The sequence below is a fragment of the Notamacropus eugenii genome, chromosome 4 (assembly GCF_028372415.1).
Source record: "Notamacropus eugenii isolate mMacEug1 chromosome 4, mMacEug1.pri_v2, whole genome shotgun sequence".
Lineage (NCBI taxonomy): Eukaryota > Metazoa > Chordata > Mammalia > Diprotodontia > Macropodidae > Notamacropus > Notamacropus eugenii.
The window spans coordinates 14,565,425-14,585,016 of record NC_092875.1 but is presented as its reverse complement, the minus strand read 5'-3'; the positions used below and the strand labels follow the sequence as shown (position 1 = coordinate 14,585,016).

The 19,592-nt window shown below is 41.8% G+C and overlaps 1 protein-coding gene across 3 annotated transcripts in view; it reads left to right on the top strand.

The window, feature by feature from the left end:
* Positions 1 to 19,592, top strand: part of OSBP2 (oxysterol binding protein 2) — a 293,276-nt gene that overhangs the window by 39,303 nt on the left and 234,381 nt on the right. For 2 of the 3 annotated variants that reach the window (XM_072599926.1, XM_072599924.1), the window contains exons 2-3: positions 18,660 to 18,868; positions 19,137 to 19,169. In XM_072599926.1, coding sequence (XP_072456027.1) covers positions 18,660 to 18,868; positions 19,137 to 19,169 — 242 coding nt within the window. The remainder of the gene's footprint in view (positions 1 to 18,659; positions 18,869 to 19,136; positions 19,170 to 19,592) is intronic. The other variant, XM_072599925.1, reaches the window with a different exon arrangement.

The following is a 19,592-nucleotide window of genomic DNA, read 5'->3' as shown; positions in this document are numbered from 1 at the left end:
ATTTTATCAGTGGACAGTAAAGAAGAAGCATGACCATCTCCTTTGCTTCTAACACCCTAAAAACCATGGTATCTTTCTGTCTGATTAGCAGCTGAAAGCTTTCATGTGTGTTGTTTCTCCCATTAGAATATGTACTCCTTTATCGCAGGGTCTATCTTACATTTCTGTTTGTATCCTTAGTGCTTAGTATACTGCTTTGTAATCAATAAATCAATAAATGAGGCAAAAGACAGTGTCTTTCCTCAAGGAAGACATTGGTAGTGACACTATGGAAACAAATATATACAAAGCAAGCTAGAGACACAGGATAAATAGGGAATATTTAACAGAGGGTACTCCACTGGAATTAAGAAGGGTTGGGGAAAACTTCCTGTAATAGATAGCATTTTTTAGTTGGGGATTTAAAGGAAGCCAAGGAGGTCAGTAGTTAGTTTGGAGGAGGGATGGGATAAAGAATACCCAGAGCTGAGAGATGGAGGGTCTTTTTGAGAAACAGCCGGGAGGCTGCTGTCATTGGATCAAAGAGTATGTGGCAGGTAGCTCAGTGTAAGAAGACTCAAAGGTAGGAGGAAGGGGCTAGATGATGAAGAACTTTGAAGATCACCTCGATTTTATTTTGTAGGGGAGTGACATGATCAGGCTTGAACTTTTGGAAAGTTCCTTTGGTAGGTGAATGGGGTATGGACTGGAGTGGAGAGAGACTGGAGGTGGAAAGGCCCACCAGCTGCTATTGCCATAGTGCAGGGGTGAGGTGAGGAGAGTCTGCACCAGGGTGGGGGCAGTGTCAGAGGAGTGAAGAGGCATGTTGTAGGTGTATGCCAGAGATGCTACAGAGGTGAAATCAACAGGCCTTGATGGTATTATTCTCTGCAGTAATAGGGAAGGTAGGAAGAAGTTTAGAGGAAAAGAGAAATGAGTTCTGTTTTTGATGTTTAGCTTAAGTTTTCTAGGAGACATCCAGTCCAGTTTCACATGTCTGAAAGGCGTGGCCAGAGGCAGGATAGGTAGATTTGAGAATCATCAGCATAGAGTGGGTCATTAAATCCATGGTTGCTGATGAGATCACTAAGGAAAAGAGCATAGAGGGAGAAGAGAAGAGCCCCAAGGGACACCTCCAGTTAGAAGGCATGATCTGGAAGAGGATCCAGCAATGGAGATTGAGAGTGGGCAGAGAGGTAGGAGGAGAACCTGAACAGAAGAGCACATGGAGGGGAGAGTGAGCAACAGTGTCAAAGGCCGCAGTAAGATCATGGAGAGTGAATATTAAGGAAAACCTGTTTGATTTGGCAGCTAAGAGATCACTGGTAACTTGGAGAGAGCAGTGTTGGTGGAGTGGTGTCCGGATTGTTAAGAGAATGAAATGAGAGGAGGAAACATTGAGATGTTTATCGTAGAGGGCATTTTTAGAGGAGTTTAGCTAAAAAGTGTAGAAAAGATATAGGATGATAGAGGGAAAGAAAGGATCAAATGAGGGTTTTTTTTTTCCAGAATGGGAGAGCTATGGATATGTTTGTAGGCATAAGGGAACAAGCCAGTAGTCAGAGATTGAAAATAAATGAAAAAATAGGGGTGACCAAGGGGACAGTCTGTTGGAGGAGATGGGATGGAATGGGATTGCTTGAACAGGTCCAGAGGTTAGCCTTGGTAAGGAGTGAGGTTACCTCTTCATGTGATATGAGTGTAGGAGGGGAAATGAATGAAGTGAGATGAGGAAGAGGCAGGAAGAGGAGCTCATTACAAATCACCTTAATTTTTTTTAGTGGAATATAAGGAAAGTTTCTCAACTGAGAGAATTGGCAGAGGGGAAGTCTTGGGAAATTTGAGGAAGGATGAAAAGGGTTGTAAAAATTGGAAATTGAGGAGAAGCCATCATCTGGGGAATGGCTGAACAAGTTGAGGTATATTGTAGCAGTAAGCACCCCAACATGCACGGGGGGGGCCTGCTATCACAGGTTCTTAGATCTGCATTCATAAAAGGAAAACAACTTTCAAGGGGTTAACTTTAATCAAGCACACTTTGATCAAGCACACATATCATTCCTTTAACCAAGTGCATTTATCATTCAGTTAGTTCAGGGAATCAAATTTCAAAGAAAATACAGAGAAATCAAAAAGTCAACAGATATGGCTTCCTTTACCTGAATTCAGCAGTCAGTTGGACCCCAACTGTCTGACCATAGTTACCAGAGAGGGAAGCACAACATCTGGGTTCTCAAAGCCAGGGGGCTCCTTCTCAGCTTCCCAGAGTCATCACCTGGCACTCAAACCTTCTTACCAAAACTAAGCCCCAAAGTAAAACCTCAACTCTCAGAGTATTTATACCTTTTTTTTTTAGAGCCAGAGGGCATCACAGTCCTTTGACCCAGTGCCTCAATAGAAAAAACAAATGTACTTGGGACCCTCCTACAAAACAACTCCCCTAATCAATCTCCCCACAATGGGCAGGCCCATCAATGGGTGGGAAAGATCTTTAATCAAATTAAAATAATTAACAGTACAAATACATACACTGTTTCTAGTTAAAGAAACTTTTGTTTCTGTACTTTACTCCTTGTAAAGACTCTTGATAGATAAAGGCAAGATTCAATCAGAGATATTTAATTATACTAAAACAAAAACAGCAAAAGATCCTGTTTTGATTGCCATCACATATATGAATGTATTGGAATAATATTGTGCAATAAGAAATGACAAGCAGGAGGATTTCAGAAAAACTTGAAAAGACTTAAATGAATTGATGCAAAATGAAATGAGTAGAACCAGGAGAACATTGTATCCAGTAACAGCAATATTGTATAACGATCAATTGTGAATGACTTAGCTATTCTCAGCAGTACAATGATCCAAGACAATTACAAAGGACTCTTGATGGAAAATGCTGTCCATACCCAGAGAAAGAACTGCTGGACTCTGAATGCAGATCGAAGCATACTATTTTCACTTTCTTCATATTTTTATGTTTTTTCCTCCTTTAGTCTAGAAACAAGACAACTATGTCTAATATGGAAATATGTTTTACATGATTATACATATGTAGCCTTTATCAAATTGGTTACTATTTTAGGAAGAGGGTAGGGAAGAGAGGAAGGGGGAAAATTGAAAACTAAAAATAATGTAAAAATGCATGCTAAAAATTGTCATTACATATAATTGGAAAAAATATTATTTAAAAAAAGGAAAGGATTGTAAGAGCCACTGTGGAGAATGGGAGAGTGAGGTGATAAGGCATGTATAGAAGGATTGCCTAGCAGCAGTGAGGGCGCAGTTGAGGTTGTGTAATATAAATCTGTAGTGGACCCAGCCAGAATCATCACATGATTTTTCTCCACCTTCATTCACCAGCATGTGTATGGGAGTGAAGGCATTGAATGGAAGAAGTGATCCAAAGCTGATGCTTTAAGAGAGAGAGATGATAGAGAGTTGAATTAGTTTTAACCAAGTGCTGAACTCATTGAGGATGGAAGGGGAATGACCTGGGGTCTGTAGGTAGTAGTTACCAGGATTTTGATTGGGTGGTAAATGTAAATGGCATGAACCTTAAAGGAAGCAAGTGATGGGGGTAGGAGGAGAAAGTGGAAGTGGCAGTGGAGAACAAGGAAGGTTCATTCAGTCCCCCTCTCCCACCTTGACCAGTGAGTCGAGGAGAATGAGTGAAGGTGCAACCAGTACTAGAAAGGGTGGCCAGGGTAGCAGTGTCATTTGAGGGGAGTCAGGTTTCAATAATAGCCACTATATGAAAGGAGTAGGAGAGGAAAAGATTAATGATGCTCATGGAATATGAATTCCAGAGGGCTGGATGATGTTTGGCTGAAACTTTGGAGTGGGAGGGTTGAAGGGGATGGGAATAAGGATTTGGAATGATGGGGAGGGGAGGGAATTGGGTTTAGAAGATCATTGACAGGGCTTCAGAATCACTGGGGTATAAAGAGTCTGACCATATGTGAGAATGTTCATCATTGAGTGCAGGGTTGGAAGCCAGTGCAACATGAGCTGGGAGGGACACCTTCACATTGGTGGCCCTGCTTGGCTACCCTTCCTTGCACTTAGTGTAATCTCTTAGTAAAAGCTTTCTTCAGTTCTCTTCAATAAACATATATTAAGTGCTCTCTATGTGCGAGGCTCTGTGCTAGGCCTGGGGATACAATTAATAAAAAGGAAGACAGTGCCTGCTCTCAAGGAGCTTCCTGTCTAATGAGGGGAGACAACACATACAAGGTGGGTTACAGCACCAGCTGCGGCTCCCCCTGTGGCTTCTGCCCTCAGTAAAGGTGCTCAGTCCTCCAGTCAGAGGGGAGAGGAAGCTAAGGAAGGTGGGGTCAGTTCAGAGGGGATGAGCTGCTCAGTTAGGGGGGCATCTTGTTCCTAAAACTGAAACTGGGCAGAGCAGCAAAGGCATAGTGGAGTTTTCATTCATTAAAGAGTTCACAGATTCCAGGTTAAGAAGCCTCGGATCAGATTATCTCTGAGGTCACTTATAGCTTTGATGTCCTATCATTCTAGTTCCAATATTCTGTATTCTGCAATCATTTCCAGTTTTGTTCTGTTCTAAGATTTCTTCTAATATTCTGTGATTCAAAGTATAAAGATGTGAGTGGTATGAAGCTTCTAAGTATACATTCTTTTGGGGAGTTGGTTACATAGATTTAAGCACAAATTTACTGTTACTTTAAGTTTTTTATTGATATTTTCTTTAAAAAAATTTTTTTACATCACCATAGTTATCTCAAAAATCCTTCCCCCTCTCGCTGTCAGAGAGCTGCCCTATTTGACAAATAGTATTTTTCAGAGAGAAAAAAGAAAACCATGTGTTACAAGTAAACCTACCATCTCTATGAAGAAATAGGTTGGGGGCTGTCTTCTCATCTCTCTTCATTTGAGTAGGGCTTAATCTTTGTAATTTTGTTACAGTTACTTTGGATTGTTGTTCATTCCATTTATATTGTTGTAGTTACAGTGTATATCTTTTTTTGTCTGCTTATTTCACCTACTTCGAGTTGTTTTAGTTTGCATATCTTTAATTATTAGAGTTAAAGCGGTTTTTTAATACGGCTATTGATTTCTTGGATTTCTTCCTCTGGAAATTGTCTGTTCATATCCCTTGACCTAAGTCAATAATGCTGGACCTAGAGGCAGGAGAACTGAGTTCAGACCTGGCCTCAGACACTTTAATAGCTGTGTGACCTTGGGCAAGTCACTTAACCCTGATCTTCCCCACAAAAAAATTCCCTCCCATTTTCTTGTTTTTCATTTTAACTGCACTGGTTTTATTTGTGCAAAAATGTTTAAATTTTATATAAATCAATATTGCCTATTTTACTGTCTGTGAACCTCTCTATCTCGTTTGGTAATGAAAACTTCCCCCATCCACAGCTAACTCATTTGTTTATATCACCCTTTATGTTTAAATCGTATATGCATTTTGAGCTTATCTTGGTATACAGTGAGATGTTTGTCTATACCTAGTTTCTACCTGACTACTTTCTAGTTTTCCTAATAGTTTTTGTTGAATATGAATTCTTGCATCAGCAAGTGGGATCTTTTGGCTTATGAAACACTAGATTACTGTGCTGATTATAAGACTAAGAATGTGGTATATATGAGATATAGATGGTGTTGGGTATGATAATGACAGCTTTACTTTCCAGGAGAGGAGAACAAATATGACTCACTAAATCTTTCTTGCCTCAGTTAATATCTTCTGACTTTGGAGACAGAATTGTTTGTTAATGACCAGAATTTCCTAATTCCAAGGATTTTCTTCATATGGCTAAAATAATGCCTAGAAATCAAATGTTTTGTTTGGTGTTACTTATGTATGGGGAGCCTGCTTATTCCTGTGGCACTACTAATGTCTACCTTGTCTCTTTCATTGGGCATCGGGTAAAGAGCTATTTTAAAACAAGAACGGTCAATGTAAGAGATCATACAGTCCAATGGGAAGGTTTCTGGATTTAGAATCCCAAAGCACCCATGTTTCCAACTGTGACTTTGCCACTTACTAGCTGGTGACCTTTCAGAAATAACTTCTCTTGGCCTCAGTTTCCTTGTCTCTAAAATGAAGGGACTGGCTAAGATTCAATTTAATTCAGCAAATGTTGATTACTTGTCTACTATGTGTAAAAGTACTGTCTTACAGATTGAAGATACAAAGGTTAAAAAAAAATCAGAACATTCCCTGTTTGTGGTTCTGATGAGAAGGAAATGTTTTTTGGGAATGAAGGAATATACAAGCTGATTGGACCAGGGGCTGAGAGTGCCTCAGCTTAGCTGATTGATAGGCCATTTTGACTGGATCACAGACTGTGAGAAGAGGAGGATGTAACCTGAAACAAGGCTGGAAAGGTGGGCTAGATCCTTAAGTGTTGGGCATTAAATGCCTAGCTAGAGGAGTTTTTATTTTAGTTTCGTTGGAAACAACTTTATGAAATCCATGTATTTATTTATCTTTTTATCTATTTGTCCATTTTTATTGTTTAACACAAATTTGTGTAATCTGTGTATTATCTTTTAAAATATGTATGTTTTATTTTGATTATTTCCAAATATGTGAAAAGGAACCCAAAAGATAACAAAAATTTGCATGCTGAAACCAAACAGCTGAAAAAGATTCTAAGTGACAGTACGTGTGACTAGTGTCAGGTGGCACTGTAAATGGAAGTTGACTGAACTCGGAGTCAATGTGACCTTGGACAGTTACTACTTGTTGATGCTGGCAAGTCACCTGGCCCTTCCCAGGCTCAGTGTCCTCATCTGCAGAACAGGGATGATAACAGTACCAACCTCCCAGGGCAGTTGTGAGGCTAAAAATCAGACACCATTTATAAAGTGCTTTGCGGACATTAAATGCCATATAAATTATTGCTGATCATTAAAATCACCCCAGAAGACAAGTATGTTGGCTTTAACGTAAGAACAGCCACAGTCTCCTTGTTTTCCTGATCCTTTTGGCCTCCCTGACTATATTTTTCTGGTACCTGTCAGTTTAAAGGCTCATGTTCACTTGTAATTGGGCTCCATCCCCTAGTAACCCTCCCCGTTCCAGCTATCTTTTAAGCATAAGACCCTCAGCTCCTTGAGGGCAGTACCTGGCTTTCCCTTTGCTTGGATTAGGATGACTGGTACCAGCCCGAGGCCATAGGAAATGATCCCATTATGAGCTCCTTGTGTCCACAGGTCTGGGTCTGACGGCTCAGAGTCAGGCTAGGAAGAGTCACTGCCTTCTGGGACCCTGGATTCCATTGGGGAAACAACACTACACGTGTAAATAGAGGCAACGTACGCAAAGTAAATAGAGAGTAATTTTGGGGTGAGAAGAAAGAGGCTAATAGTAATCATGCCGAACATCTTTATAGCAGTCACTGTGCACCAGGCACTGTGTCAAGGGTTACAGATGAGGGAGCTGAGGCAGAGTTTAAGTGACTAGTCCAGGGTCACAGTGTCTGAGGCCATATTTAAACTCCGATCTTCAGGGTTTCAGGCCTGGTTCTCTGTCCGCCGCTCCACCTATCTGCCACTAGCCTCTGGTGGAATCAGGAAATGATTTTGTTGCTGCTGCATCTGACCTGGTGATGCTGCATATTTTGCTTTTTTCATTCTGTGTAATTTTGAGTCACTGTCCATATTTCCCTAAATTTTCCAGATGCACTGTTTCTTACAGTGAACGTTCTGTTATTTTCCTGCTACGGTGCATCCTTCCTGTTACCCAGACTTGTATCCCAGGTATTATCCTCAGTTCCTCGCTCTCTCTCAGCTTCTATCTCCAGTCTACTGCCAAGGTCTGCTGACTTTATCTTCCTAACATTTCTCCTCTGACACAGCCACCACCCTCATTCATGGCCAGACTAATGCCACCACTGCTGGTTGGTGTCCCTACCTTAAGTCTTTCCCCATTCCAGTCCGTCTTCCACTCAGCTCTCCAATCCATCTTCCTAAAATGCAGGTCTGATTAAGTTTGACCATGTCATCCCCCTATTTAGCCAACTCTAGTGGCTGTTTCTTCCAGGATCCAATATAAAATCCTGCTTGACTTCTACAGCCCTTTTCTCGTTCTCCAGACTCCTTCCACGTTACTTCCTGCCATACGCTCTGTGATTTTGGTTCCTCAGACTCTGTGCTCCATCTCTGGGCTTGGCACACTTTAACTGGCTCTACCCTGGGCCCAGCAAAAATCTCACCTTATGCAAGAAGGTTTCTTTCCAATTGATGCTGTGTGTATTTTATTTTATAGTCATCTTCCCCATTAGACTGAGCTCCTTGAGAGCAGAGCCTGCCTTTTACTGTACTTTACTGTATCTCCAATGCTTACCACAGGGTGTAATACAGAGCTTAACAAATGCTCATTGACTTCCTGACTGTTGACTGAAAGATTGTTGGGTTCCATACACATTCTCTTATCTATGTAGTCTATAAGTTCGAGCCTTGCCTCTGGACACAGCCTGGCTATGTGACCCTCCCTGAGCAGGGCGCTTAGCCTCTCAATTCAACAGGCAGCTCTGTTAGATTGAGTTACAGAATCATTTCATTTAATTACCAGGAACTTCCTGCGCTGATGAAATAATAATGCCAGACCAAAATATATACATGCGTAAGAAAAAAACAAGATGAATTGCATCTGGGAAGTTGCTACTTCATGCAGAAACTCATCCTTCCAATACCAATATTCTCTTTTAAAAATTAAAGTTATTGTTCTTCTGAATCTAAGAAAAACCAATAAATACAAACATGCTCATATATAAAGAACATAAAAAAGTATTGTGTATGAAACTGAACCCTGTTGTGCACAGCTTGTGAGTGTGCTCAGTTCAGCGTTGCTCCCGAAGTGTCTTCTGTGTCTGTGTTGTCCTTCGAACCCGTCTTTTAGGAATGCCCCAGTGCCACTCTTTTCTTTCTTTCATTGCTATCACTATCATTAGCTGCCCTCTCCCTTCTAGTTCTCTTCACTTCTTCCTCCCCCAAATAGGACTCCAGACCTCCTTTATAACAAATTGGCATAGTCATGGTCAAAGAGGTCCACTTCTTAGCAGTATCTTACAGTGATGCCTTATTCTGTACTTCTAATTCATTACCTCTCTGTCAAGAAGTGAGAGTCCAGATTCATTGGTCTTGGGTTTATAGTTAGTCATTACATTAATCAGACTTAAGCCTTTTAAAGTTTACAGTGTAAAGTCATCATTGTAGTCATAATAAATAGTTCTCCTGGTCCTGCATATCTCACTGTCTTCCCAGGTTTCTCTGAATCTATTTCTTTAGTTATTTTTTAAGACACAATAATAATACGTTGTGTATATAGATCATAATTTCTTCAGTCAATTCCCAATTAATAGGTGCATCTTAGTTTCTAGTTCTTCACTACCACAAAAAGTGATGTGTTATTACGTGTGTGTGTGTATATAAATACACATACATGTGTTTATATATATGTTTGTGCATGTAAGTCCTACAATTATTCTTTGGGGAAAAAAACCAAACAATTGATGTCAAAAATCCAAGTTCAAATCCCACTTGTGACACTTAACTGGCATTGTGACTTTGGAAAAGCCATTTAAACTACCTGGACCTCAGTTCCTCATCTTTAAAGTGAAGGGGTTATGGAAAGACTTAAATGAACTGATGCACAGGGAAGTGAGCAGAACCAGGAGAACACTGTGCACTGGTACAGCAACATTGTTCGATGACCAGCTGTGACTAATTTAGCCATTCTCAGTAATACAACGATCCCAGATAATTCCCAAGGACTTGTGATGAAAAGTGCTGTCCATGTCCAGAGGATGAAATGGTGGACTCTGAATGCAGACTGGTGGATTGAAGCATACTTAAAAAAATTATTTTTCTTGTTTTTTCTTTGTTTTGCATTTTCTTTCACAATATGACTAATATGGAACTGTGTTTTGCATGATTCCACATATATAACATTTCAAATTGCTTACCTTCTCAGTGAGGAGGAAGGGGAGGGAGGGAAGAGAATTTGGAACTCAGAGGTTTAAAAGTGATTATTAAAAATTATTTTTACATGTTATTAGGTAAAATAAAATATTTTTTAAAAGTAGCATACTTAAAAAAAATGAAGGGGTTAGACAAGATAGCCTCTGAAGTCCCTTTTAGTTCTAGACCTGTGCCCCTCCAGTCACCTTGTAACACATTCAGTCATGCAGAGCAAAGGGAACATACGAGCCACAATATGCCTCATTGCCCACCTGCTGCCCTCGCCCTTTTTGCCAGTGGACAGGTTGGAATCTTGCTTGAATTTCCCCACAGTCATCACTGGTTAGCGTGTAGATCAGGGCTCCAAAGTATCTGGTAATGCTGTGTGATTGCAAATCTTGGAAGTCTACGGTGGCTGAACAGTCAGAATCGTGGGCGACCTGAAGTGGTGGAGAGACACCTGCTGGCTGTAAATAAGCTGTACTGTAGTTCCAGTTAATGAACTAGGTTCATGAAATGTGAGATAGATTTATCAGAGAATTCCAATTAATGGAAACATGGAATGCTCAGACTGGTTGATTGAATCAATTAAGGATGTAAACTAATTGTGAATAAGTCCTGAATCAGTTTTGTAGGAGGAAAGTGTCTTGTGATTGCCTGAAAGAATTGGGCATGCCTTTGAGCCTATATATAACACAAAACTGTTCAGAATTGTAGTTCATGGTGGAACACATGCAGCCAAGTCCTAGACCAGCAGTCACTTGAGGAGGGAGGAAAATTCTCTTATCTTCCCCTCTATGGACAACTGTGTGTTTAGGAGATCCATTAAAAGTTCCACTGGTGACTGGGGCTTGGTAATCATGTCCACAAGCTGAGGAAGAGCAGTTTCAAGACTAGAAGGGTGGACACTACTAGCCCATGGAATCCAGCCAACAACTATACCAAAGAAGAACTTCATTACAGAACGTAGGGAGAGAAAAACTTCTGGTAACCAGGATCTGAGGACTCACCCTTTGGCCATATGAGCCCTCTCCAATGGAGTGTGCCTTGTTTGCTTAAGGAAAGAGGGGGCCCCCAATTTGGAGGTTATGTTCCTATAATAACTATCTTTGCTTTACCTATTTGCAAATTACACTCTCTAGAACCAGTGGAATCTGACTGATAATCAGTTGGAAGCACACAGGAGGGGAACTTGTGACCAACAGTTATAACCCATTCTCTCTCCCCCACCCCTCCAGCCTTAGAACTCTGGAACCCTGCAGGTAGAAACCATCAGTCATCTTCTGGGCATCTAGCATACCATGGTGAGGGGGACTGGAAGAAAGTAGCCCTAGATGGGGTTTGCACTATGGTAGGTAGGATTTTTTGGATAACATTTGATCTTTTCTTTTAATACTTGTTGGGGGTATTGTAGTGGAAGGTGAACTTACTTATCCCTCTCCTCTTCCCCACTCCATTTTCTCTCTGAGATATGCAAGCTACTCATTAAAACAATGAGCTTGCTTTTTTAGCTGGGGGGGGAATTAAATGACCCCCAGGTCCACATGTTTTCTTTATTTTATGGAGTTTTTATGAAAGTAAAAGTTATCACAATTACAATAGCTTGGAGCCCCCAGTCAGGAAACTCATGACATTAAGACAGAGATTTGACTCTGCCCTGATTAAAATGTCAGTTTTAACTCTGTTGTCTCTTCATGTGTAAGGCAAAAGCTGGGAAACAGGAAATCTTTAGGAAAAAGAGCAAGCAGGGCAGATCCAGTTACTAGAGAGGAAGTGGGAGGGGGAAGAATAGGCTTTTTTGGGGACTTGCCCTAGTTCTTCAAGAGGGAGATTCTAGAAGTAGCTTTGGGGTCTGCTTTGACACGCCTGGGCCTCAATCTCTTTCTCATTTACAGCATCCTCGTTCTCTTTCTACTTCCTGCTTTCATCTTCTCTTTTCACCTATTCCTACTGATTTACCTTCTATCCCCAGCAGCACTTAATAAACGTTTATTGATGTGTTGCTTTTACCTGCTGCTGATTCTTTTTGACTCAGATCCTTGAGTCCTGGCAATTGAAGCCCTCAGTCCTTGCTCAGACTCTGTGTGTGTCTCTTAAAAACACCTAGGCATGACTCAAGTCCACCTTGCAAATCATTAAAGTTCCTAATTGCTTTCAAGGCTTCAATGTGAATGTTTGTTCTTGTGAACAAGTCATCAGTGTAGTGAAACAAGACTGTGTACTTGCTCCCATATTTTAAAAAAAAATTATTGAAACTTAAATACATAATAAAGAAAAGAAAAAGAAACATAAATATGAAACTTAAATACGAAATAAGAAAAGAAAAAAACATGTTTTGCACAGCAGAATGTAAGAGAGGATTCAAAATATGTAGCAATAGATTTTCATTTCAAGAAAGTGCATATAATAAATACTATGCATTATGTTGAGGGCTGTCCATCTTTGCTTTCTCATTAGTTTTCTTTTGCAGGACAGCTAGGTGGTGCAGTGGATAGAGCACCAGTGCAGGAGTCAGGAGGACCTGAGTTCAAATCTCACCTCAGACACTTGACACTCACTAGCTGTGTGACCTTGGGCAAGTCACTTAACCCCAACTGCCTCATCCTGGGCACTCTCCAGTCATCCTGATGAATATGATGGTCACTGGATTCAGATGGCTCCAGAGGAGAAGTGAGGCTGGTGACCTGCACAGCCCTCCCTCACTCAAAACAGAGTCAAGTGCAAGTCATGTCATCATTTTTCAGATGGCATGGTCTTCTTTGGCAACGAAGGATGAACACACACACACACACACACACACAGTTTTCATGGAAATATGGCTTTGCTAGAAAAGCACAGGGCCTGTTGGGTCTTACTGGGTTTGAAAGCATTTCCTTGTAGGCTCAGTGATGACTAGACTGTGTCTTGACTCCCTGAGGACCAGCCGTGTTGTTCTTTGAGACTTCCATCACCTCTAGACCAGCTGCAGGTCACGGTAGTTTCAGTGACAGGAAGTCACAAGGACCACCGGAGTGATGAGGGGTCTGTGTCATTGAAGGGAGTAAGTACTTTCCAATCACTGAACTATGTCTGGGTATCCTTATATTTACAGAACAATTATATCCCTACAGAGCTGACTGTAAAAAGGATCTGATTTTCCTTTCGACTTTTATTATAAAATCATTGGAAGAATTAGGCCAGCCGTCTTTGCTGCATCACCAGGTGTGATTACAAAAGTGTTGAATTGATATTTTCTGTGTCTTCTATCCCCGTAGAGATCCTTGGTATTCCTCCTTCTCCAAGAAAGCAATCCTAGTGAGTTTCTGAATGTTTGATTACGAGCTCTCTCTCTTTTTTTTATCAATACCAGATGCTATTGATGACTCTTGCATTATAATATAGTTTGATGTTTGGAAATGTTATTCCCCTTCATTTGTTCCTACTTCTTTCCATCGTTTTCCTTGGTATTCACAGAAGATCAAAACTTGCAGAGTGCCCATTCTCTTTGCCCTAGGCACTCTTGCCATAGCCTTGTAGGGCTTGCCCCATGAATTCCGCTTTCCACTGTGCCTTACTCCCAGAACAATGCCAAGTATTGCAGGTATCAGGAAAGTATACTGCCTTTCTCCCTTACCATGTCCTTGATTATGCAGGGCACCACTGATCTATACCCTTCCTTGGGTACCTTTTTTCTACATTGGCCTCAATATCTCCTCCCAGTGTCCATGCTCTTTCCCTCTCCTAGGTGCCAGTTGCCTGTGACCACTCCCTAGATTCCAAATTCCCTCTCTACTCCACACCCCCATGTAGGATGAGTAGACGTTTCAAGTCTACCTGCATCCAGCATAAACTCCTCATGTCCCTTCACGTACCATACTCATAGGAGCATTCATCAGTGGAACCCCCTCCCGCCACCAGAGCAAGACCTCCTTTCTTTCCTACCCCGTTTCAGTCCTTCCCTTCCTCCTCCTCACCCTTGATTTGATCCTGGAATATCACACACTCCTCTCTGTCCCTCTACTCTCCTCTCCCTTTTTCATGTGCCCTCCCTTGTTGTGATTTAGATCCATAAAAACAAAAAACCATTGATTCACCTTTAGGCAGATTATCTTTTATATATATAAATTTATTTTCAGTTTTCAACTTTTACAAGGTTTTGAACTCTCTCCAGGACACTGTGCCCTTCAACCACCCTTCTCCCAATCTGCCCTCCCTTCTATCACCCCTACCCTTCTTCCATTCCCCTCCCCTCCATTTTCCTGTAGGGCACGATAGATTTCTGTAGCCCATTGCTGGTATAACTTATTTCCAAGTTGCGTGCAAAAACAGTCTTTTAACATTCATTTTTAAAACTTTGAGTTCCACATTCTCCTCTTCCTCCCTTCTCACTCACCCTCACGGAGAAAGCAAGCAGTTCAGTATAGGTCATCCATGTGTAGCCATGCAAACACTTCCATAGCCTTCATGTTGTGAAAGACTGACCACATTTCCCTCTGTCCCGTCCTGCCTCCATTTATTCCGTTCTCTCCCTTGACCTTACAGTATAGTGTTTGCTTCTGATATCCCTCTCTCCAATATTAGGCAGATTTTCTTTAGGCTTTGTCTATGGTGCCTCCGGTGTGCTTTTTATGAGATTGCTACTTTGGGGTATTTTTGTTTCCCTTGTGATAAGCAATCAGAGATTTGTCTTAGGAAAGGCAAAAAGGAAGTTACTGCTTTCTCATGAGAAAGGGTACCCCCCTTCGTTGCCCTAATAGTACCAGCCAGGGAGTATAAATACACATAGCTCAAAGCAAGTTTATATAGTCCCTAACACGGAACCCCCATCCATCCACTGACTCCTTCTCCCATTGGTTGGGCCTCAGAGCTTACAGTCTAAATGTGGGAACTTCTCCCCAAGAACAAAAGACAAAGAGGCGCGAAACAGGGAACTCTTTGCTCAGCAAAAAAAGGAAGAGGGGGCGGTGTAGGACATAGACAAGGTCGGGATGAAGGGCGAGTCGGGCACAGTACAAGATACTTTACAGAGTGTGCTTCTCTACAAGGTTAGCTAGCTGCAGATGTTCAAGTGAGTGTTTTTTAATAATACAAGAAACAGTTAACTCTTTGAGGAGGCTTCACTTCTGAGAGATCATCTCTCACAATCCCCCCTTTTATCTCCTACAATTTGAAGACTCCACCCAATGTGCATAGCAACAGAAATGGCTAAGGCCTAGAGGCCAGAGTAAAGGAAAATGCCAGCAGCAAAAGCAGAGGAAAGGCATAGCAACTGCCAAGAACAGCAAACCTACAACGGTCTTTTCCATCATGAACGGATCAAAGTTAATTTTCAGGTTCCAGGATCTTGTGACGCCCAAGTCCCCTGGGTCAGAGCTGGCATCGGTCCCTTCACTTGGGTATGAGGCTGATTGATACATTGACAAATTACAAGGAGGGGCAGTGTCCTTCATGAGATTTCACTAAGGAGTCAATAACAGGCTCTAGTACTTACATAAATATACTAAATAATCATTGTTAACACATACATATCACATCATAAAATACTTCCAGCTTGTGGTCATACGATGCTTCTTCAAGCTGTCTTCAGCACAGCATCTCAGCATCTTCTTTCCTTTGTCTTCTTGTAGAAATCGAGATGTCCCCTCTCCTACAAAACTCACCTTAATACAATTTTAGATGACCGTTCCTAAACTTTATAGACAAAATAATAACTATGTATGCTAACCTCACAAGCCCTTGACCTGATTGTCTCCGTACTATTACTGAGAATTAAAGGACTGTAACTTATTGTTGTTGGTCTAAAATCCTAAGCCTAATAGCTTAATTTTTTTTGGTCTTAACCTCAGATGTTCCTCTACCAACAATCTATGATTTAATAGATCTGGTATTTTGCTTATGAAAGTTTTGATTACAGAAAATTGCCACTAAGAGTAGGGACATTTCAAGGAAACAACTTCTCCCTAACTTCATATCAGTTCCAGGCGGGAGTAGATGGTCAACTGGCGTTCAACCAGGCTTAAAGTCTGCCAGATGTCAGTGGGGAAATTGAGTCAGGAGAATCCTACCTCAGTTCAGGCTGAACAGCCGCTCTCCCGACCTTCCCATGAGGTCACCCCTTTGCAGTTCATATCAGCATCTCACAGGCTCATTGGCATCATGGATCAGTGACTCAGGCAGTCTCTCTTGCTATCCACACATGGAGTTAGACTCAGAAGAATGGTCGGTTAATAGTCCCATAAAATAATAAAATAACGAGCTCCAGTAATCAGTTTCAGATATGACTGTAGTTTCACACTGGCTAAGGAACATCTTTTGAAGCAAGTCTTAAATAGCTTACATGCCTTTCTATCCATGTTCTAGTTCCTGATTAAATAACAGTCAAAATCAAATTTACCATTAAAGCCATCAGTTATTGCTTTCACATCATTTTGGAATAAGGTAAAGACTTTATTCCATGTTGGGACCTTTGTCCCTTACTCCAAAGGAGTTTTAGTCCCATTTGTCTAAAAGGGCCCTGGAAAAATCTCACCATGAAAGCTCCTTGGATTTCTCTACTTGATCTGGCTCTCTAGAGGCCCCATACACTTTTACCCAATTAATTGAAAACAGCAAGATTCCACTACTTGCATTGTGCTTACAGACAGAAGCTGGACAGAGGAAGAGCATGACCAGCAGCCCTTCATCCATAGTTCAGGATCAGCCCCAGGATCTGTGCCATGTGATCTAGTTACCATTCACATCGGTGAGGCTGCAGGTGGTATATGTATCCCATTGGCAGATGACGTGAAGCTAGGTTGGATTGCCAACAGACTCAGGATTTATAAAGATGTTGACTGACTTGAGCATTTAAACAAATAAGATCAAGTGAAAATTTTGGCCTGGACCTGTGATTTCATCAAAGTTGGGATTTTTCAAGAAGGAAATTCCTTCTGCAGATGCTGACCAATGACTGTGGTGCAGCTTATAGACTGCAAGAATTGTCTGGGGTTACTGAGACAGAGTCACACTGGAGGTCTTCCTGAGGCCAAGGTCAAGGCCAGGTCCGGAGCCATTGTGCTATACTGTATCTAAGATGAAATTTAATAGGATTAATAGTAAAGCCTAATACTTGGGTTCAAAAAATCCACTTGAAGTGCTGGATGGTGGAGGCATGGCTCACCATGGGGAGGAGGAGAACAAGCCTACTGTATGCCAGGCACGGTGCCAATTAGGGCTTTACAGATATTTCATTTGATCCGCACAACTGAGGAAACTGAGGCAGATTAAGATTAAATGACTAGTTCAGAATCATATAGCCAATAAGAATCGGAGGCCGAATTTGAATTCATTTCTTCCTGACATCAGGGCCAGCTCTCCTATCTACTTCGCCAGGAGCTTCACCGTCCACTAGCATCATCAAACTTCACTTTGTCTAAAAAGATCTGGGAGAGGGTGGGGTGTCTGACTCTTCATGACCTCTTTTGAGGTTTTCTCAGTAAAGACACTGGAATGGTTTGCCATTTGCTTCTGAGGCAAACTGAGGCAAATAGGATTGAGCTCAGGGTCACAAAGCTAGTAAACGTCTGAGGCCAGATTTGACCCAGGAAAAGAGGTGGTTTTGAGATGGAATAATGTGGGATGGGGCAGCTATGTGGCACGGTAGATAGAGTGCTGGGCTTGAAGTCAGGAAGACTGCTGTTGACTCTCTATCCCCTCCCAAATTTAGAGAACTCCAAGGTTAGTAAGTGTGTATCATATCTTCAAGGCATTTACAGCAAATCAGGGAAGAATGGAATATATCTAGTTTTCATTTGAATGAGAATATTCTAGAATGTTGAGTTTACTAACCCCTGGGGTCATCTGGGAAGACTTGTAGAGGATTTAGAGCTTGAGCTGGGCCTTGAAGGATATGTAGACTTTCAGCAAGTGAAGATAGTGGGGGTTAGGGGGTAATGAAAACCAAAATGGGGTGCATAGGAAGGAAACTGGGTGATGTGGCTAGCATAGAGTGTATGAGAGAAGGCTGGGACCACGTGATGGAAGGCCTTGAATGCCAGGCTGATTCTGACAGGCAGGCAACACTGCTTTGAGTTAAAGGCTCTAGTTCAGCCCTAGATACACTGCCTCTCAGGGCACTGAAAACCTGGTAGATGTTATTGCTGAGTAAAAGCCAGTGATCCTTGAAAACATCCTGGAAGGATATTAGAGCCTTAAGACTTTGCCAGGGCAGTGAGCTTGACTTGGATTTTTTTTTAAGTTCTAGAAAGAATTGTGGGAAGAATGGTTAGTGAAGACCAAGAAAAGGAAGTTCCTTGACTCTGTCAAGAGCAAGTCATGTCATAGTAACTTAATTCTTTTTTAACTGGAGGTAGAGTTTACCCAAATTCTAGCAAGATTTTTGAAGATACTATTAGGGTTTTGAGTCGATGGCTGGCCTGTACCGTACCTGTGCATTATGGTTATTGATCTTGTAGTTTGGCGAGGAAGCAGCCTGGAGCAGGGGGAACGAAGAGGTGGCTCTTGTCAAGTAGTGAGATGCTGAGCTGGGAATAATGGGAATAGTGATTGAGAGGGGAGAGATGAGAGAGAGCGAAGGATGGTGGAGACAGAACAGGAGAGAGAGACGGACAAAGAGGCAGGACTCTTGTCTGTGGCTAAAGATGCGTAGACGTTGTCAATGTCAGCTCTCATTTATTTTGGTCTAATTAATCATTTTCCCCCAGGAGTATAAATGTGGATTGTGAGAGATTTACCTCGTTTCCTTTCTTGTCATCACGCAGAAATCAGGGGGAGATGGCTTACAACTGTCGTGCAACAATCAACTTGTCCACAGCTCATTTTGACCGGGAGGATTCCTGTAACATTTTGCTCTTCTATGGGGGCAGGACATATCACCTAAAGGCCGGATCAGAAGTGGAGAGGCAGCAGTGGCTTGGTGCTTTGGAGCTGGAGAGGGCAAAAGCTGTCCGCATGATGAAAGCCTTGGCAGGTAAAACCCTTTGCCCAGGGTGCACATGGTGGCCTTGCCTTATCAGGATGCGTTCTGCAGGAAGTCTGAACAAGCACAGAACTGGGAGGGAGGTTATTGGGGTTCTCTTAAGTGTCCCAGGGCCTTGGCTAAGGGGAGCCAGGAGTGTTCCTGTCCAGTGTATGCTAGCCTTTGTGTGTGAGTGTTTGCATTTTATAGATGCCTACTGTTTTTCCAGATTCCATAGATTATACAGCAGTGAGACTTTTTCTCTTTCTTTTTTTTAAAGGAAATCGGGAATTGCAGTCAGTGCTCACAGGAGGTACTTGCATGGGGCTCTTATAAACAGCAGTGGAGTTCTAATGGGGGGGTGGGGTTCTATGCATGCTTTTCTGTCAGTGGATGTGGGTTGGTCAGCCTGGACTAATCAGGGCATTTCATCGGGCTCCTTCAAATCAGACTCAAGAAGCAGATTTAGAGCATGACATCTAAAAAAACCTCATAACAAAGCGAAAGAAAGAACTGTGAGGAATTAAAAGACTGGCCCTGATTTTTGGACAAAAATAAATTCAGCTGAAGTAGGCCAGTAACGGTGAAATGCAGGGCCTAGTCTCAAAATCCCTTATTCCCATGTTAGCCCTTTGACATAGCTAGTCAGTATATGATTCAGACAGATCCTGTCTTCCTGACCTTTGTGCACAGAAGAAACCAAAGGTTATTGAACCTTTCTTTGAAAGATCTGAAT